The sequence below is a fragment of the Thermothielavioides terrestris genome, chromosome 3 (assembly GCF_000226115.1).
Source record: "Thermothielavioides terrestris NRRL 8126 chromosome 3, complete sequence".
In the NCBI taxonomy this organism is placed as follows: Eukaryota; Fungi; Ascomycota; class Sordariomycetes; order Sordariales; family Chaetomiaceae; genus Thermothielavioides; species Thermothielavioides terrestris.
Window position 1 is genome coordinate 4,103,954 of NC_016459.1, and position 17,775 is coordinate 4,121,728.

Genomic DNA, 17,775 nt, shown 5'->3' on the forward strand with positions numbered 1-17,775 from the left:
AATCCCCTCCAGTTCATTTACGCTCTGCAATCCACGCTGGATTGTCCGGTGGAGCCCGAGGTTTCAAGCTCCACGTCCTCGACGGTCTGTGCTAATCATCTCTGAGAACTTCTTCGTTACTACCTCTCTTGACGCGCTCCAGAGCGCCCCCACGATGAACATGAGCGTTAACAACACGCTTGTCCGGTTGTACTCTTCACTACAGCAGCAGGAAATCCCGTTCACAGCGGAATACACCTTGGAACATCTTGTGGTTGGTCTGGCTGGGATATTCCCATCATGGTCTGTTTCCTACTACAATGAGTTTAGGCTGTTCCCTTGGCATCATCTGCAGTTCTGATCTTCTCTACAAAGTCCCAAATTGTATCGACGAAGCCTTCAGTCCAGCTCAGATGGGGAGAATGGCCAGCAGGGCAATGGTAGACGGAGAAGTTTCCCGTCTTGGATTCCTGAAGAGCAATCATACCCTCCTGGTACTCACGAGGTAACGTCAGGTCACCGTCGAGAACCAGATAGGCGCACGGAAGCGTTGAGTAGGCGTCATTCGTCAGCTTCGTCGTCAGAATGGGCGACGCAGTCAGGGTAGCCGCCCACTTCGCGGCGGTAGCTGGGTCCAGATCATTGAACAGGAACTTCTCGGCCTGAACTATCGTGCCGAGGCCGGCGGCACCGTGTTTCTTTTGACATGTCAGTAGTCTAGGTGAGGAGCAGTTTAGGGGCGGGCACTCTACTTACGTGGAAAGTCATGAACGGCGGTGTAACAAAGTTGCCGTCTTTGGGCTGGAAGAAACTGTGGATCGATTCACCAACAGGGACGACGAACGCCCCTGCGTAGAGGATACCGATGATGCCTGTTGAAAATGCCCCCACTGTTAACAGCCTTGCAGCAAAATTCAGCGAAATGGAGAGGTCAGCATTACCTCCGACAAGCCCTTTTGACTTCCGGACTTTAGCTTGTAGCTCAGGCCGCGCAGCCTGCGTGGCGACCCAGCCACCAGAGGAGTGAGCGACGAGGAGGACTTCCTTTCCCGCTTCGACCAAAGGCTTCAGCACGTCCAAGACGGTGTTGGTGTCTTCCTCTCCTTGGGGATAGCCTTCGGGCGGAGGTCCTCGGTCGAAGTCGGGGCTGTGGACATCGCCGACGTTGAGCTTTGAAAGGTCGGCCGTTGGGAGCTGAGGGCAGTAGGCTTCGATCCCTCGACCCGCCTGCAACGCTTCCAGCAGGGGCCCGTACGGGGCGGGGGTGTGGTAGGAGCCGTGGCATAGAACCACGGCGAGGTCCGAAGAAGATGCCATGATGGCGTGGGTGTCGGGCAGACTCAGAACTTTGGCAATGAGCTTTGGGCAAAGAGAGTTGAAGCGGCAAAGAGCTTGGCTTGTCGGCAGAGAATGACGGCGATCTCTGAAAGATGTTATATGCTCTTGCATTAGCACAAACAAGTTCAGAGTCGCCCCAACTTTAGGGAGTTGACTCGCTCTGGCCCCCACACATCACCACGATCCAACAGTCAGCTTTGCACCAACGAGCCGGCCGCAGCTGCGTCTAGGATTTAATGGGCCAACCACAGCCAGTAGCTGAGTTCGAGAGATGCAACCACCCCACAGTATTGATGTAAGAGGTCGGAGAACCAACGCAACCTGGCATGCTGCAGCATCATGGGGGCAGGCCACTGCCACCCAAGGCGAGCCGTCTGATAGACCATTAGCAAGTGCTTGCGAGCCCAGCGTTGCGAATCCACCAAGGGACTTGCCTGGGCCTTTGTATAGCTGGCGAGTCGAGGCTGGTCTGTTGGCCTTTCAGGAGTCGAAGGTACTTCACTGCCTTTGAGACCCTGAATGAGCTCGCCCTTTCACCACCTCCACTGTCGTCCCGAGGCCTGGGCTGGGCCTATATAAACCCACCATTTGGGCAGGTTTCCAACCTGTTCTCAGTGTTGGGAGTTCAACACTCACTCATCACCCTAGTGCTCTGTGGTTGCCGGCATCTCGCCTCCCTAAATGAGCCGTATATGTTTCCTTCTCGGCCTGGCCCGTTGCCAGGCTGCCCAATGCACCTGAACCACCGTGACTCGCGCGGCGATCTCCTCATACCACTCAATCACCAAGCAATTCACCACGCCACTCTGAGGTCCCACGCTTGGGAACTGTTTCTCGTCAAAGATGTCAATCTCTCCTTCGACTCGGTACGGCCCCTTGATCTCGGGGGCCGTGAGACGAGAAATAGCCACCATCTCAACCCGCGGGTTCTTTTTCCCGCGCTCCACGGCCCACCCAAGCCTGTGGTTCTTGTTGTCGTACCACAGCCCGCAGTGCCGCTCCTCGCGGTCCTGCAAGCGGATGACGGCGTGCGAGGTTTCGGTGTGGACGCTCTCGCGGCTGCTTAGCCGCTCGGGCTCCACTATCCCAAGTTCACTGTCCGTGGCGAAGTGGAAGGCTGCGGCGTCGACGGCGTCGGCCCAGAACTGGAGGACCTCCGGGCCGATATCAGGACCCGACACGCCTGTTTGGCGAGTGGCGGGATGTAGAACGCTCGCGCTTCTGCGGGCGGGGATGGTGCGGAGTGTTCCTTGGTGGTGAAGGCAGAACGAATCGACCATGGGCTCAGGAAGTAGCTGCGGCTCTATGTTGGCGAAGATGTGATGGTACGCGGGGTGTCCGACCCACGGCACCCACCCGGTCCAGGACCAGCTAGGGAAATATGGTTGCGGGCTGCCTGTCTTTTTGGCGTTCCCATAATACGACCTGTTCAGCATCTTCTGCCCCGGGGTCCAGAGCAACGCAAGATCGAGCGCTGCAACGGGGAGCGCGCTCACGAAGCCACCGGCAAAGTGCTCCTCCAGGACAGTCAGGATGCCCGAGAACGCGTCGACAATGTCGTCGTATACTGTGAGGTCGCGCAGGATATACTTTCCAACCACTTTGGTGTAGACGTCAAAGGCACGGCACAAGCGCTCGCGCTCCGAGATGAGACCAATTTTGCCGAGCTCAACGAGCGGATTCTCCATGGATGGGAAGTCGTCCACTTCTCGCGAGTCTCTCCGATACCGAGCAGCGACCGCGCCGTCCGATGCCGTTTCGGAGACTGTCTTGCGCCCACACTGGAAGTAGATCCAGTCCGAGGTGAAGTAGATGCATCGGCGGGAAAGCAGCTGCTCTTGTAAGACCCATCCGCGAGACTCCCAAACGGAAGATTCGAGGACCAGAGGGAGCGGGGAAGCCGTCGTGGTCAAGAGCAAAGTTTGGGAGTCTGACTTCGAAGATAACGACGCTGGGATGGAGACGGAGCTTGTAATCTGTGCGTTTCTGGTTCTCGGTCGAACTCCAGGCAATCCGGCATCTGCATCCTGTCCGTGGGCGGCGACAATAGTGGCAAAGGCCATCATGTACACAATGTCCATTCGATGAATGTCCCGGTGCTTGTGCTCGGCGTCGTCCTGCACGATGCACAGAGAGTCAACCCAAAGGTAGCGTCCGCCCAGGCGCCGGACCAGGACCATGGCGTCTCGGATGGTCCTGGGAAGGGCGCATCGGCCATCCGCCAGAAAGCCGCTCCGGTACCGCTCTTCAACGTTGCTCCTGGTGGTCGCAGATGTCTGTGGACCGCCCCAGACGTAGCTCAGAGTGAAGTACTTCTCCGCCGACGTGGCACTGACAAGGCAGTGGTCGACGACGTCAACAAAGAGAAGCGGGATTGGGCTCGCACAGCGTTTTTCGCTCAGAAAGCTGCTGCAACAAGGACCGTGAAACAGCTTGCAGGTCTCCAGCCAGGCTCGCGCCTCCGACAGGACAGCTTCGCCGCCGCCATCCCGTATCGCGTATTGTCGGTTGGCCTCAGTTACAATCCTCAGGCCGCCCACTGCCACAAAGCCATACAGCACGCCGAGCACGAGCTCGCCAGTGGCCAGCCTCTGCAGTTCGAGCTCAACCCCTTGAATCTCTGGGTCGATCCGAGCAAGTCGGGGATGAAGGGTCTGCTCACCCCCCGGGCTGCTGGCAGTCAGGAGGGACAGGATCAGGCGGCAGATAGCGCAGTGACTCCGGCCACGCAGTTGGTCCCAGGATCCCCACGGCAACCAAAGGTTTGGGTTCCAAGCAATGGTGCCATCTTTCTGCCTTTTGAGGGTTTTCTTACGCCGGCACACGCGGCACAGAGCGGGATTTGGATTCTTCTGTTCTCTCTCTCGCGCTGCAGCGCCTCCGCCTCCAGCCTCGCTTCTCGGGCCAGGAACTCGGCGACCGTCGGCGGCTCGGGATCGCCCTCCTGGTAACCCATAATGTCCCGCACCACGGGCTCTACCGACACGATGACCCTTCCCGAAGCCGACGGGGCCAGGTAGCGGAGGCCGGTGAGTGGATCGCGGTAGCGGTCCTGAAACTGACCCGAGCCGCCCTCTTGCGGGCGCCGGCGAATGCTCAAGTCTTTCTTTGTGGTCACCTCCTCTGTACCTGTCACTTTTTCTCTCTTCTCCGCGGCCGGTAGACTGGTCGTGTGAACATGAGGCCGACAAAGCCGCTCCAAGGCCGGGCCATGCTCGCAGTACAGATTGAGTGCGGCTTTCGTAGGTCCAGAAGCCTTATAAGCCGGCGCAAAAAAGCCGTAGATCGTATCCGCAGTAGCAGTCGCGGTGGCCCCCCTGTGCGGCTGTTGGCTAAGCGCGTCAAGACATGTCTGCAACGCCTCAGCAGGAGCAAGATGCACGCGCGCCCCAGTCCATCCCCATTCGGTGTTCCATATCTTGCCATTCTCCAGCACGTGGCCGACCAGCGCCTTCAAGTGAACCGGATCCCGCGTGAGCATGTACCTGCCGGCCATGATGAAGCTGACGTATTGCGAACCGTGGTTCCACTTCTCATGTCGCCGTGGGATCTGGGCGAAGAGAGACTGCGCTTGGTCCAGGGCCGCCTCGACTCCCGACAACGACTGCTCCGCCTCGGCGAGCCTCCCGAGGAGGCTGAGCTGGGCGAAGATGAAGTCCATCTTGAGTGGGTGGTCGGGGGCATCCGTGACAGCCATGCCAAAATACTTGGCCGCGCTTCGGAGTGCGGAGACGTCGGCTGTCTTCTAGTGCTTGATCTCGTATAAGTGACTGAGCGTGCGGAGCAGGTCGACCCGTCGTCCGTCTACCGCAGGGTCCAAACTAAGGGCTTGTTCAAAGTTGGCGATAGCCCGGTCGAGGATCTCTAGATCGCCGTGGTGCTTGTACATTTCAAAGCCAATATCTCCTCGGACAAATAGCACGCTTGCGTGCCTAGCGCTGCCCGGACGGAGAACTTCCGAACTCTCTGCCAGAATTCGAAGCGCTTCCGTCCCGTCGCAGTCTTGGTGCTTCTTCCTATACCGCAGATGCAGGCGGGTAGCCAAATTCACGGAAGCCGACGCCTTCCTTTCTTCGTCCTCAACCAGGCGCACCACCTCTCTGGCGCAGGATATGGCCTCATCGAGAGCTTGCGGGTCGTTCTGCAGCTGCGACTTGGCAGACAGCGCATGACCTAGGTTTTCATACGCCCTAGTGAGCTGATGCTTGTTCTCGGGCCCAACCTGGAGTTCGGCATGCGCCAGCCTCGCATAGTCGATGGCCTCCTGGAGTCGTGCCACGGATTCGTCAAGGTAGAAAGCCGACATATTGAGCCACGAGAGCGAGTTCAGCATGTCCACCTTTACGGGAGGTGATGCGCCCAGGCGAAGAGCCACTTCAGCATGCTCGATGGCGGCGTAAAGATCGCGCGGATTGTGGTGGAGATTGTATGTGGCCCGGAAAGTTCAGAACAAGGCGCGTCCGGAAGTCGAGTTCTTGCTCGCGGCTCATGACTTCCCTCAGATTAATGTCCCGGAGCAAGTTGAGGCTGTCGTGGAGTCCCATATCGGGTGAAAGCTCCTGGGCGGCACCTTGGACCATCTTGAACGGTTGAAGCTTCCGCGTGAAAGGGGGGTGATTTGTGATCAAACTGGAAGTTAAATGAACTTTACAATGTAGTTATAGATTGGAAAGTCCTAGGAGCACTCGATGAAAACGAAAAAGACCCCGCGTACAGCCCAGGAGAGAGCCTGGTGCCTTTCCAGGTCGAAATGGGTTTAGCCCTGACGAACACAGCCTCGCTGTCCCCCTCCGCTCGACTTGCGCAGCCCGGCTTGTCGGCGAGGTGCTCCACGCCCGTCCTTGCCGGCTTGGCGACGCACCTGAGCCTCAGCCGGCCAATCGACGGTCTCCGCGCTCCAGGACGGCTTCGAGTCCGACGCGGAAGTCCGCGTCACCTCATTCGACGAGGTCATGTCCACGAACGTGCGGCTTAACATCCAGCGCGGGTCCAAAGCAATGGATCGACGGGTCTGATGCCGACCCGCTGAATGTTGTGGCACAACTCTCGTACGTGCACCTAACCTCGGGTTGCTAGCCATAATTATCTGCCTTCTCACCATCATTTCAATCTCCTCCAACTTCCACGCCCGCTTCTGGTGAGCTTGGTGTCACCGTCATCATGCCCCTCTCCGCCAGAGAAATTCGTCCATTCTTCGGTTTAATCCAGTCGAGGCGGGACCTGCATGTCTTAAACGTTGGGGCGGGACCACTTCACTCCCTCGGCAGGCGCCGCGGGCACGTCCATGGAGCTTTTATAGGTGGCCGGCAGGTTCCCTCAGTTGAGCGAAGCATTGTCCGATCAATGGACGCCAGGTCAAAGTTGTCAGCGGCCTTGCGGAAACCATCTCGTCGACGAGGAGAAGAGCGGTTGTGGACAACTTGGCCGACTTGGTGTTGATGATTGGGAATGCAGACCTGCAAGTCTTCGGGTTTTCGGCCAGTCCCTCCATGCATCTCGACGAGCCGTGACAGCAGCCGTAGCCAATAATCCGCCTATCTTGCAAAATGCTCGTCCAGCATGAGTGATGGAACAATGCCGTGTAACAGTCCAAACGAGGGGAAGCGTTCCGAGGGGAAGCGTTCCGTCGAAGTCAGGGCAAAACTCCGCAGTCTCCTCCATTCCTCTCATAGCCCTTCCTCATCAGTAATCTTACCCCCTCAATACCAGCGATAGGTTACTTGAGCAATAATGGACCCCAAGCGACCAGTGGACGGGCTCAGAGTCTTGGTCATCGGCGCGGGTACGGCTCTATCAACTTCCTGGCTTGCCGCCTTCGGACATTGAAAACCGTTTCTAACTGGGCAATAATTACCGAAACGAAAGGTTCGGCTGGATTGTTGATGGGCCAAGTGCTCAAGAAGGTGCGCACCTGGTTCTCCTCCCTGTAGCCCGTCGGAGACGCTGAACTCCACCAGGCTGGAATCGACGTCGCCGTGTTCGAGCAGGACGAAAGTCCCACTGCCCGACCGCGGGACTGGAGTTTCGGCGTCTACTGGGCACAGGATCGAATCCAGGAATGTTTGACTCCCGAGCTGAACGCTCTCATAGACACCGTCCAGACTGATCCGTCCTACCGGCACCACGAAGCGTCCGTTCTCCCCATCTACAACGGTGTGACAGGGGAAATGCTCAGAGCTCTCCCGGCTCCGCATGCCATCCGCCTCCGGAGGAGGCCATGGCTACAGCTTCTCCGAACGGGCCTAGACGTGCGCGTAAGCAACCCCCTCCCCCGCAGAACGAAGCCACGGCCAAGCCATCCCCATCGCTGACGGTTTCCGCTCCCAGTACGGCAAGAGACTCGCCTCCATCACCACCACCGACGAAGGCGTCAGCGCCGCCTTCGAAGACGGCACCACCGAGCACGGCACGCTCCTGATCGGCGCCGAAGGCGCCCACAGCGTCACGCGCGCCTGGCTCTTCCGGTCCTCGCCGGCGGACGGCGCGCTGCAGCGGGTGCCCATCTCGGCCTTCGCCGCGCTGACCACGCTCCCCGCACCGACCGCGCTCGCCCTCATGGCGATGCCGTCCACCTGGTTCATCGCGATCGACCCGCGCGGCGTCTTCACCTTCGCCGCGCTGCACGACTGCGCGCCCGCCGACCCGGCCCAGTGGACCTTCATGGTGCTCCTGACCTGGCCGGCCGACGAGCCCGACGAGCAGGCCGCGCTGGCGCGCGACAGCGATAGGCTGCTGGATAAGATGCGCGCCATGGCCGAGCCGCTGGCGTTCCCCTTCGACGCGATGGTCCGGGGCATCCCGCGCGGGACGAAGTCGGGGTATACGGCGGAGTTGAATTACTGGCTGACGAAGCCGTGGGATGGGCGAGGCGGGCGGGTAACGCTTGCCGGGGATGCGGCGCATACGATGACTTTCCGTGCGTCTGCTTTCGTTCGTTTGCACCAACCGTTCTGGCATCGTGTGGTAACTGACCTGCGGCGCATGTCGCAGACCGTGGCCAAGGCCTCGGAAACGCCATCACGGACGCGGCCGAGCTGCAGACGCACCTGCGCGCCATGAAGGCGCACACCCGGGAGGAGCTGGCGCGGGCGGTGGCCAAGTACGAGCGGGAGGTCTGGCAGCGCGGGAGCGACGTGGTGGCGCAGAACAGGGAGAACACTCTTGCCCTGCACGACTGGGCGCAGGTCACGCGGAGTATGTTGGTCGTGTCTGGGTTGAGCAAGGATCCTTCGAACTGCGAGGATGGAGAACATTAGATGTGGAAATCACCTCACCTCAACGATCATAAGGCCTAATCGTCAGGAGCCTGTCCGGCGGAGGCTGACTGGCTGTCCGTGCTCTATTAAACAGCCTGTTTCCTGGTTCAAACGGAGCGAAGAAAATAATTACATAGTTCGGAAGTAAGTCTATCTTTTCTGGGTCGGGTCGCTCGAGCTTTCGAGCATCAAATTGCTCCAGGGGACGACAAAGACGACGCGCTGGCCGTAAACGCTGGTGTCGGGAGTAGCAGCCTTGATGCAGAAACCGGCAACGGTGGGAGCTGGCTGCGGTGCGGCCGACGTTGCGGAGGTCGCCGCCACAGTAGTGCTTGTCGACGACGTTTCTGTCGGTTCGGGAACAGAGCTGGAGGTAGCCATGGCGCTGGAGACGAATGCAGGCGACCCGGAGGACATTTAACCTCGACAAGCTGGGTGCTCACAGATGTGCTCGGGACTGTTGCGGCGCTTGAGGTAGTGGTTGGGTTGACGATCGAAGACGAAACCTTGGGCCGACACGGGCCCGCAGAGGCAACGGCTACAAGGGCAGAAAGGAGGGCGAGACTCGCACGCATCCTCCGGTGATCAACTCCAGGGGGAATATGCTGGCAAAAGAGTGGGCCTACTTCGCGAAAGACTGCCCTGGGAGCATTGGGAGATGGGAGGAACTGCAGCGAGCGACGCCGGGGTGACCTCCTTATTCGTGAAGGGCTGGCCGACGTTCTCGATGCCGGTCGGAATTTGTTCTGCAGCGGCGAGGTTCATCAACAGCTGAAGCCCGAAAGGAGCATGGTGACCTGGATTATTGGATTTCGGTGGATCAAAAACCAGGTCTAGTTGTTGAACCACTGAGCTAAAAACACTTGGTGCCCCATTTTTCGTCGTTGGGACTTCTAGCCCAGGGCCGTTATATTCTGACACTAGTCGGATCAGACTCACGGCCCAAGAACAAGGCACACAGCTCCCCAATTTCATGTGAGGACAACGGCATTCAGATGTGGAGCATTCGAGTAACACCCGGTAGCATCTGCTGTGTCGTGGGGAGTGAGAAACAACAATGGCTCAGCAGAGCCCGTCAGGGGTTGGAGAAAGGGAAGGGGGCTTTAAGTGCTGTACCGTAGCTCGGTTGCTCGTGTCACTGCCATCACCCATTTGACACACAGCTCAGTATATCATTTGTACAGTAGAACAACGTTGTCCGACGCCTCGCCCTCTAATGTTAGGAGCAGCAGCACGCACAGAATGTTTTGCCACGCTGAGCATCGACACTCTTTATATGCACCACCCCGGCATATCGCAAGACAACTTGAGTCTTGCTTAGCACATCATTCTGTCCTTAATTTCATCGTCATTCTATCCAACGAGCCAAAGAGCCAACAGCTCACTACTTCTTGGTGCTACGCCTCGGCGCCAATTCAGTGCAGAGTATCTCAAAACTCCACTCAGAGTCGTGGTCATCACACACATACTCTGGCTCCTCCAACAGCCCCCTAGCCCTCTTATCTTCCATCTCAATCCACTCATCAACCAACTGATCCAACGCTGCCATCTCCTGCCCCCTCACCGCACGCTGGTGCTCATCCATCCCGTCTTCATCCCACCGCCGTCCCCTCCCCGGAGGGGCCTTCCCGCGCCCTCCTCCGATCATCCCGGCCTTCTGCCCATTCGAAAGCCCCATCCCGGCTTTCTGCCCTTTCAGAAACCCCATCCCGACCTTCCGCCCTTTCACAACCGCCTCACGGCGACTGCCCACGACCCCGTCGACGACCTTGTGCACAACCGCCGACTTCATGGCCTGCGCGCAGAGGGACATGGCAGGGCCTTCGGCGCCGTTGATCAGCATGGTGTGCGCGAACGCGACGCTGTTGCTCGACGGCCGCTTGCACGGCGGCGGCGGGCCCCGGAGCATGAGCCGGAAGAGCGCGCTGAGGAAGCGCGTTGTTTTCCAGCTTACTTCGGCCGCGAGGCTCATGCTCATGGCGGATGCCGACCCAGGGGGGAGCTTGGGAGCTGCGAGGGTTCGGGCGGGGGTGGTGTTGTTGTTGCTCGTCTTCACCAGGTTGATGCCGCTCGTCTTCACCAGGTTGTTGCCACGGGCTAGGAGGGTGAGGTCGAGCTGCTCGGTGGGAGTGAGGCCGTCTAGCTTTTCTAGTCGGTGTTGGGGCCGCTGGATGTCGTCGAGGGAGACTAGCAGCACCGCGTCAAGGAAGTTCTGCTTCTCCTGGGGGGTCGAGAGGTAGGGAATCGTGGGAACCTGGGTGGCGGCCATGCTGATTGTGGGAGCCTCAGCGAGGGAGAAAAGGTGATTTTGCCGGGGGTAGGTGGATATCGGGATACTGGGTGATCCTGAACCGGCGATGGGCCGGCCGTCCAAAGTGCTCAGAGCCACAAGACGAAGAAGTGTAAGTTGCTTAAGTAGTGGTCGACTGCTCACCAAGTGTTCCTTTGTTCATTGGTTGGTGCTATGAACGCCTTGGGCCTGTTGAACAGCGCGGCTGCCGGTAGCAACTATTTACTTGGAGATGAACGATAGCATACAATGCCGCTGCAGAAGCTGAACAAAGGGGTGTCTCGCACAATCCAGCTGCGGAAGGCTCCCGAATGATCACCCCTTAGTGACAACTGCCCCGATCTACCCCCCGTCCGTTCAGAAGAAGGTGCCCTTCCAGGCATCGGCCACTGCCTGCGCCACCAACTTGTTGATCGCAATTCCCGGGTGGTAGTTGTTGAACCACAGGCACGACGTGCCATCACTGTTGTAGCAGGTGTTGTCAGGAGCCCCATAGGCTGTCGGGTTGTCAAGCGCCGTGTTGAAGGGCACGCTCGTGTCGACGATCTTGCCGGTGACACCGCTGTTCTTGCTCGTAAAGGCAGCCAGCCTGGTGGTGAGGGCAGCGTTGTATGCCGCAATGGCGGTTGCCTCTGCCTGCTGGGAGTCTGTTGACTCCGCAAGCATCAGGGGTGTCCGGTTGATGGCTGTGGGACACGGTGTCAGTCTGGCCCTTGACTTGAACAAAGGAATCCAGTTTGTGCAATGACTTACGGGGCACGCTGAGCAATACAAAGTTCCTCGCTCCAGCGTCGTACAGGACTTGCAGTCGTCCAAAATAGCTGTCCATGATCTGGTCGACGATCTGGGTGTAGTTCGACAGCCACCACGAGTTGCCCACGTCATTCACGCCAATCCACACACCAAACAGCGAATTCTGGGCCGTCCACGGCGCGTAGGAGGGCTTCGACGCGATGCTGCCGCTAAACTCTGCCACCTGGTCGATCAGACTCAGCACCGTGGGCTCATAGGGCGCGACGAGGGTGGCGTTGGTGGTGGCGCCGCCGTAGGCAAAGTTGTAGGTCAGCACCGTGGTCGTGTTGAACACAGACGTGAGGAAGCCGACCCAGTTGAGCCCACCGCTGGCCGTCCAGCCAGGCAGAGGCGGGTTCCCGAGCGGGTTGCCGGGCGCGGGCTTGGTCGAGTTGATGTCAAAGCCCGTCTGCGAGTACGAGTCGCCAAAGGTGATGAGGTACTTTACTGCGGCTGGGGCGGAGCTGCTGGTGGGACCGCTGCCCGAGCTTGTTGTGCTTGTGGATGTGGAGAGCGTCGTTGGCGTGGATGTGGTGGTCAACTTGACAGGCGAAGTGCTGGAAGTGGTAACCGCGCTGGTGGTGGCCCCTGGGATACACTGGTCTGCAGCGCTGTCAGCATCCAGGGTGCATCGTGAAAGGGAAAATATCACTGACAGTACCAGTCGTTGTAGTGCGTGCACACAGCACCAGAGACGCACTGTGTCGGTCCTGTGTAGCCGATCCCACCACACTGGCCCCATAGGCTGGCCACATCTGCAGCTTGCACTCCCGGCATAGAGCCGCAAGCCGCGGCAAGGATCGCGACCGCCGCCGTCGTCGTCTTCAGGTACTGCAGCCCCATCGTAGAAAGTTGGTCAAGATGCACGCCGAGAGTTTGAATGAACTGGACCGGCAGACATACCTTGATGGCCAAATCGAAATACGTCCTCGGGCTTTTATGTCAACCGGCCCGCGGGAGCCCCATAGAGACCATCTTCGCTTGTCCCGCTAGCCGGGCTGGAGTTGCAGCCGGTCGCCGGGTGTAGCGCGATGATTGGCGGATCTTTGTCTCTGGGGACGGGGGCAAGTAGCCCGTGGAGCCTCCAAATTCAGGAGGGCGGAAGGAGACGTTGCGGGAGCAGCCGTTCAACCGGGCCCGCGAGCCGAGATCGCGGGATCAAGATGACGCTGCGGAGAACTTGGGTTTCCAGGCGGTATCCGACAGTGCGACTGGACTACACTCGAGGGGATGCCACGTTTCTGGTCCGTCTCAATGTTGGGCCCTTTCGGTGTTGAGACCCGCACTCGCAGTACTTAGTTCATTCCAGCCGAAGCCTTTACTTATAGGGTAGCTTCCATATGTAGCTTATCAGCACAGCATGCATCGAGAGAAAGGAATAGCAGGCCGCTAGTGCAAAACGGGTTTGGCCACGGAGTAGAGGCAGGGTAGGTTCAAAAGTGTAGCTTCAAAAGCGAGGGTAGACGACAGCATCTCAATTTCCCTGTAGCTCCACGACCATCAGAGAAATCCCAAAATCCCAAAGTTCCAATTGCATGTTCACGCACTCAATCAAAGCTTGGACTACAAGCAGGATACCTGGGCACTCATCCCGCTACATGTTGTGGCTAGTTGCCAGACAGGGCATCACGCTTCTCGAAAATAGCGTCCTCGGAATGAGGCACATGCCCGAATTCAATATAGGTAAGACCAGTGTAATTGATAACGTATTGCCATACAGACCTCAATCCTGTTTATGGAACCCAAGTGGTTTAATGAGAAGGTTCCCATTCTCAAAGACTGAGAGCCGTACAGAATCGAGGCCTCGCTCAGTAGAGAAGGTAATCCAGCTTACAAGCTGGACCAACCAGTTCACAGCGTTGATCTGCAAGTGAAAGGAAACAACTGCTTTATTGTTTCTGGGTGTTAATCTGAAACAGCATTAATACATGAGAAAGCGGCATCAAGAAGTTGGCAGTTTGACAGAATATCCCCCCCAGCCCAAGGTATCACCGTCGCCGCCATCTTCCCATGCAGTGTCCGTACCCGCCTCACCCATACAGAGCATAGAGTCAAAGAAACCGCAGCAGCACCACTTGGTCTTAGCAGCCACCTACACCGTCTCCCTCCAGACCGGAAGCACAATAAACAACGCAACACACAGCGTCGCGAACACACTCCCACCGGCCAGGCTCTGCAGCACGATCTTCCGCTGCAGCCTCCTCAGATGGCGCTCCTGCACCTTAAGCCGCCGATCAAAGATCATCAGCCGCTTCACCGACCTGACCAAGCTGAACCCGCCGGCACCAAGCCACCTGTTCTCGCTCATCCCACCCCTCCTCCTCCTCCTCCCGGCCCCGTGCCTGCCGCTCTCGCCACTATTCCTCCCCCCCTTCCCCTCGCCATCACCACCACCACCACCACCACCGCCGCCCTCGCCCTCGCCCCCCGCACCAGACTCATCATCAAACCTCTCCCACGGCAGCCGCTGCCTGCGCGAGAAGAGCAGCAAAAAGAAGCAGCTGCCGCGCAGGCCGCTCAGCACAAGGCTCATGCCAAGCCACCACAGCGGCCAGGCGGCCCAGGCCTCCCAGCGGGAGCGGGCGCCGCGGGCGGGGGACGCCAGGGCGCGGCACAGCGCGAGCAGGAAGCCGGCGAGCAGGCTGGCGGCGCCGAGCACGGTGGCGACGCAGACGGTCTCGAAGGTGCCGTTGCCGACGCCGAGGCGGACGAAGTTGCGGTGCGAGCAGTTGCGCAGCAGCGAGTAGGCGTGCTCGGCCACGGGGCGCAGCGCGTCCGGCGACGGCAGGCCGGTCGTTGGCGAGGTCGAGCGCCGCACGTCGGCGAGCGCTTGGGCGCGCAGCGCCGGCGGGATGTTGAGTTCTTTTGGGGAGGACGGGAGGAGGAAGAGGTTGATGATTGTGGTGATTTCGGAGGCGAGGGGCGGGTCGGCGGGAGTTGAAGGGGATTGTTTGGAACTGGGCTTGCTCGGGGAGGTGGTGTGGATGGGGGCTGGGATGGCACAAGTGCCAGACTTGGAGGCGCAGAGGGCAGTGGTAGAGATCATCTGGGAGATGCGATCCAGTGTTTCCTTTGCTGTAGGGGGTTTATTAATGAGACTGGATGGTAGGGGCAAGAAGAGTGAGGTTGAAGAGCGGCGCAGACCTACCTTCCGCGCTGTCTTCCTCGTCGTCCTCGGACTCGGGCTGCTCGAGTGAAGTGAGGCTGTCCCCCAGCTTGATGTGCGCCACGGACGAGGTGGACTGGGAGGCGCTCGGGATGAAACGGTAGTCCTTGTTGTCGATGGTCAACCCTTTCGCGTAGGCGGCTTCGTAGTTTTTGAACCTGCTGATCATCAGACGCCAAGGCAGTGCTAGAGCTGATGCGCTTCTACACACCAGATGTAGAATTCGAGGTTCTCCTCCGAGTACTCAATGTGCTTGAGGTACATGTAGAAGTCATACAGGGACATCGGGCTGCCTGCAAACATCTGCGTCAACTTGAGACACGCCACCACGCGGGTGCAGCGCCAGGTTCATTTCACGGACATGTCTTGTTCGCCAGGATGCGCTCAAGCCGCAGGCGGCTGGGGATGCCTCCATTGCGGCCATCGGGGCTCAGGGTGCGCTTGCCCGAGCTGATGTTGGTGGCATACTCCTTGATGTCGCGGTACTCGGGCTTTTTGTACCAGCTCAGACACGAGGGGAACTTGAGCTGCATGGCGGCGGATGAGGTCGAAGGCCAGGGATCAAACTCAAATCAGGAACGATAGCCCATGAATGTAGGGAGGACGCCATGAAGCAAAGTAGAGCGGACAGGAAAAGTGAGCGCTCAGGAACATGGGCTGGCAGGAGAGATATGTGCGGGCTGCCATCGGGGCAAAGCGGGTAGCGGCAGCACTGAACAGCCGTCTCGCAAAATTGGCAGCTGTCCGCCTGTTTGCTTGGACCTGCGTTGCGAGCTCGAGAAACTTCCCGCCATGGCGTGCAATGGATCCGAGCCCTTGCATGATGGGATGCAGGTGTCCGATGAGCGGATGAGATACAAGAGCAGGGGCAACGGATCGGTGGCTGCCAGGTCAGGGATGGATAGAAGGTAGCATTCTCTCTTTTCTTCTCTTGGCCGTCCGTTTACCAGATTGGTGGTGGACACCGCAGCAGCTGAGAGCTGGTGAGAGAGCCGAGTACGGCAACCCGCCCACCCGCGAGCTGAATGATCCTGGTGGCCAGAAATGGAAAAGCCTGGCCCTCCTCTCACAGCTGAGATCTGATGAGATATTTCATGGCAGGCTCCCCCCAGACATAATTCCTTGGAAGTGACGCCGTCACTCCCGCCACTGTCTCTCCCTGTCTACTCCCTCTCCCCCCTTCCCCCCCGCCCGACAGACCGAACCGTCAACTGGATGTGCCGGAGACCACCATGCCCGCGAGCACGGAAGATCTTTGTTTCGAAACATTCCCGACTACCGTACCGTGTCAGTGCGCTCCGTCTGCCCGCCCAAAAGAAGCAAATAAGAAGCAAAGGCTGTATGTACACTAGAAGAGGGGTAGCAGACGGCCAGGAGGACGTGTGTGAACGTGCGGCCAATAGCGCAGGACGAAGAGAGCATCGAAAGCGGGGTTATCCTGTGCTTGTTCTGTGCGTCTTTATGCTTCTTCCGAGGCTCGAGCTCGATCGAGACCGGACGGCCGAAGTTCAGACCAAATCTTAGCCACACGTGGGTGGCATCGTTCTTCTTGCGCAAATCCTTGCGTACCATTGTGAGATCCAAGCGCCACCTCCGAGATCACCAGCTGCGCTGGGTGTGGGTGTCACAGGTCAGGGTTCGCTGACACTATTGGCAAAGATAGTTCACATTGGGGGATCGCGCTAACGTTATCCGTTGTGTAGCGGCATCCGTTCAGCTTCTTGGCCTTCATTTTCCAAGCGATCCAGCCGCACTGGCCCCTGAAGCGGGCAGCTTCAGCCCAAGTTGGGGCCGAATCCGAGGCCCGAGCAGACGGGGCGAGCTCGCCATTGGAGCGGAGATCCGCGCTAGCTATTGGGCCCGAAAGCGACCCCATTAGAAAAACTAAGCAGATTCATTAGAAAAACGATCCAGAGAGGGCGGCCCGTGCGCCTCCCCCCCAAAATCTGGCCGCGACCGTCACCACACCCCCAGCTGACATGCCGCCACAGGAAGCGCTGCAAATCGACGATGTTGGTAGGGTCGTTGAAGAAGCTGGAATGATCTGGCTAAGATCGCTTAGCGGAATTGGCTAAAAAGCTTAAGAATGCAGTAAAATCAGCGTTGCAACGAGAAAACGACTTGCCTTGACCTCCTCCTACGTCAAGCGCTAACCCTTAAGACAGAGTTCTACCGAAAATGTTTGATGGCAGGCTACGTGATCTTCTTCTTATCGATAAGAAGCTTACACATGATCTTTATCTTATCGATAAGGGGCTTCTACATTTGTGGCCCAATAGGAGCTCGTGGTGGCGCTGCGCACGGGCCGCCCTTCGCGGTCGTTTTTCTAATGAATCTGCCTAGTTTTTCTAACGGGGTCGGCCCGAAAGGGAACCGCAACCTCCCCTTGCCTTGCCAGGCCATTGTGATCCCTTCATCCATCTGATAAGGCGGAGGCCCAGACCCAGACAAGCGATGTAGCCGGTCTTCATCGTGTAATGACTCGGGAAACCCCTGCTGGCAGGGTTTAAAACGTTCTGATCCCTGCGCCAATGGAGACCTATCAGAGCATGTCGAACACCCTTCCGCTCTGGACGACATGAGCAGGTTGCTACTTGTCTATTTCGTATCTTGGCTACAGTACAGTACATACAAAGGTAGCTGATTTCCTCAGTACCCGTGTAGGCAGGGTAAGGATTTCACAGCAATGCAAAGGACTGCGTTTCCTCAGAAACAAAAAAACAAAGAAACCCCCAGGCTGTGGCTAGAACGTCACAGCTACTAGAACTCCCGTTTTTTGCCCCAGGACTGGCCCGCGCCGGAAAAGCTGAAAAGCCACAAAGGAGTCGATTAGCACAGGACAGCCTCCATTCTCTCGCGCCCGCCAACCCCCTCCTGTGGTAGTTCAGGCGCCTCGCAGAGCCCTGCTGTTGAAGCAAACAAAGCATATTGTTCTCAGCACAAGCGCACAGCGA

The 17,775-nt window shown here is 58.4% G+C and overlaps 5 protein-coding genes across 5 annotated transcripts; 1 reads left to right on the top strand and 4 right to left on the bottom strand.

Annotated features, from left to right (window-relative positions):
• Window positions 1-305: 305 nt before the first annotated feature.
• On the bottom strand, window positions 306-1,296 carry THITE_2051219 (uncharacterized protein; the record flags this gene model as incomplete). The annotated part of the gene is made up of 3 exons (XM_003654672.1): window positions 306-677; window positions 736-851; window positions 921-1,296. 3 exons carry the CDS (start codon window positions 1,294-1,296, stop codon window positions 306-308), a joined length of 864 nt encoding a protein of 287 aa, XP_003654720.1.
• Window positions 1,297-1,994: 698 nt separating this feature from the next.
• THITE_2130135 (uncharacterized protein) lies at window positions 1,995-6,271 on the bottom strand (the record flags this gene model as incomplete). The annotated part of the gene is made up of 6 exons (XM_003654673.1): window positions 1,995-4,113; window positions 4,143-5,062; window positions 5,126-5,701; window positions 5,769-5,962; window positions 6,032-6,053; window positions 6,179-6,271. The coding sequence occupies 6 exons, from the start codon at window positions 6,269-6,271 to the stop codon at window positions 1,995-1,997; spliced, it is 3,924 nt and encodes a 1,307-aa protein (XP_003654721.1).
• A 776-nt stretch (window positions 6,272-7,047) lies between these two features.
• THITE_159939 (uncharacterized protein) lies at window positions 7,048-8,573 on the top strand (the record flags this gene model as incomplete). The annotated part of the gene is made up of 5 exons (XM_003654674.1): window positions 7,048-7,099; window positions 7,210-7,220; window positions 7,275-7,571; window positions 7,645-8,233; window positions 8,308-8,573. The coding sequence occupies 5 exons, from the start codon at window positions 7,048-7,050 to the stop codon at window positions 8,571-8,573; spliced, it is 1,215 nt and encodes a 404-aa protein (XP_003654722.1).
• A 2,378-nt stretch (window positions 8,574-10,951) lies between these two features.
• Window positions 10,952-12,611, bottom strand: THITE_2117885 (carbohydrate esterase family 16 protein). The gene is made up of 3 exons (XM_003654675.1): window positions 12,312-12,611; window positions 11,617-12,258; window positions 10,952-11,549 (listed from the first exon to the last, which is right to left on the bottom strand). Exons 1-3 carry the CDS (start codon window positions 12,496-12,498, stop codon window positions 11,221-11,223), a joined length of 1,158 nt encoding a protein of 385 aa, XP_003654723.1. The 5' UTR covers window positions 12,499-12,611; the 3' UTR covers window positions 10,952-11,220.
• A 1,136-nt stretch (window positions 12,612-13,747) lies between these two features.
• Window positions 13,748-15,354, bottom strand: THITE_2049965 (uncharacterized protein; the record flags this gene model as incomplete). Its single annotated transcript, XM_003654676.1, has 5 exons — window positions 13,748-13,958; window positions 14,094-14,730; window positions 14,804-14,979; window positions 15,033-15,110; window positions 15,179-15,354. 5 exons carry the CDS (start codon window positions 15,352-15,354, stop codon window positions 13,748-13,750), a joined length of 1,278 nt encoding a protein of 425 aa, XP_003654724.1.
• Window positions 15,355-17,775: the final 2,421 nt, after the last annotated feature.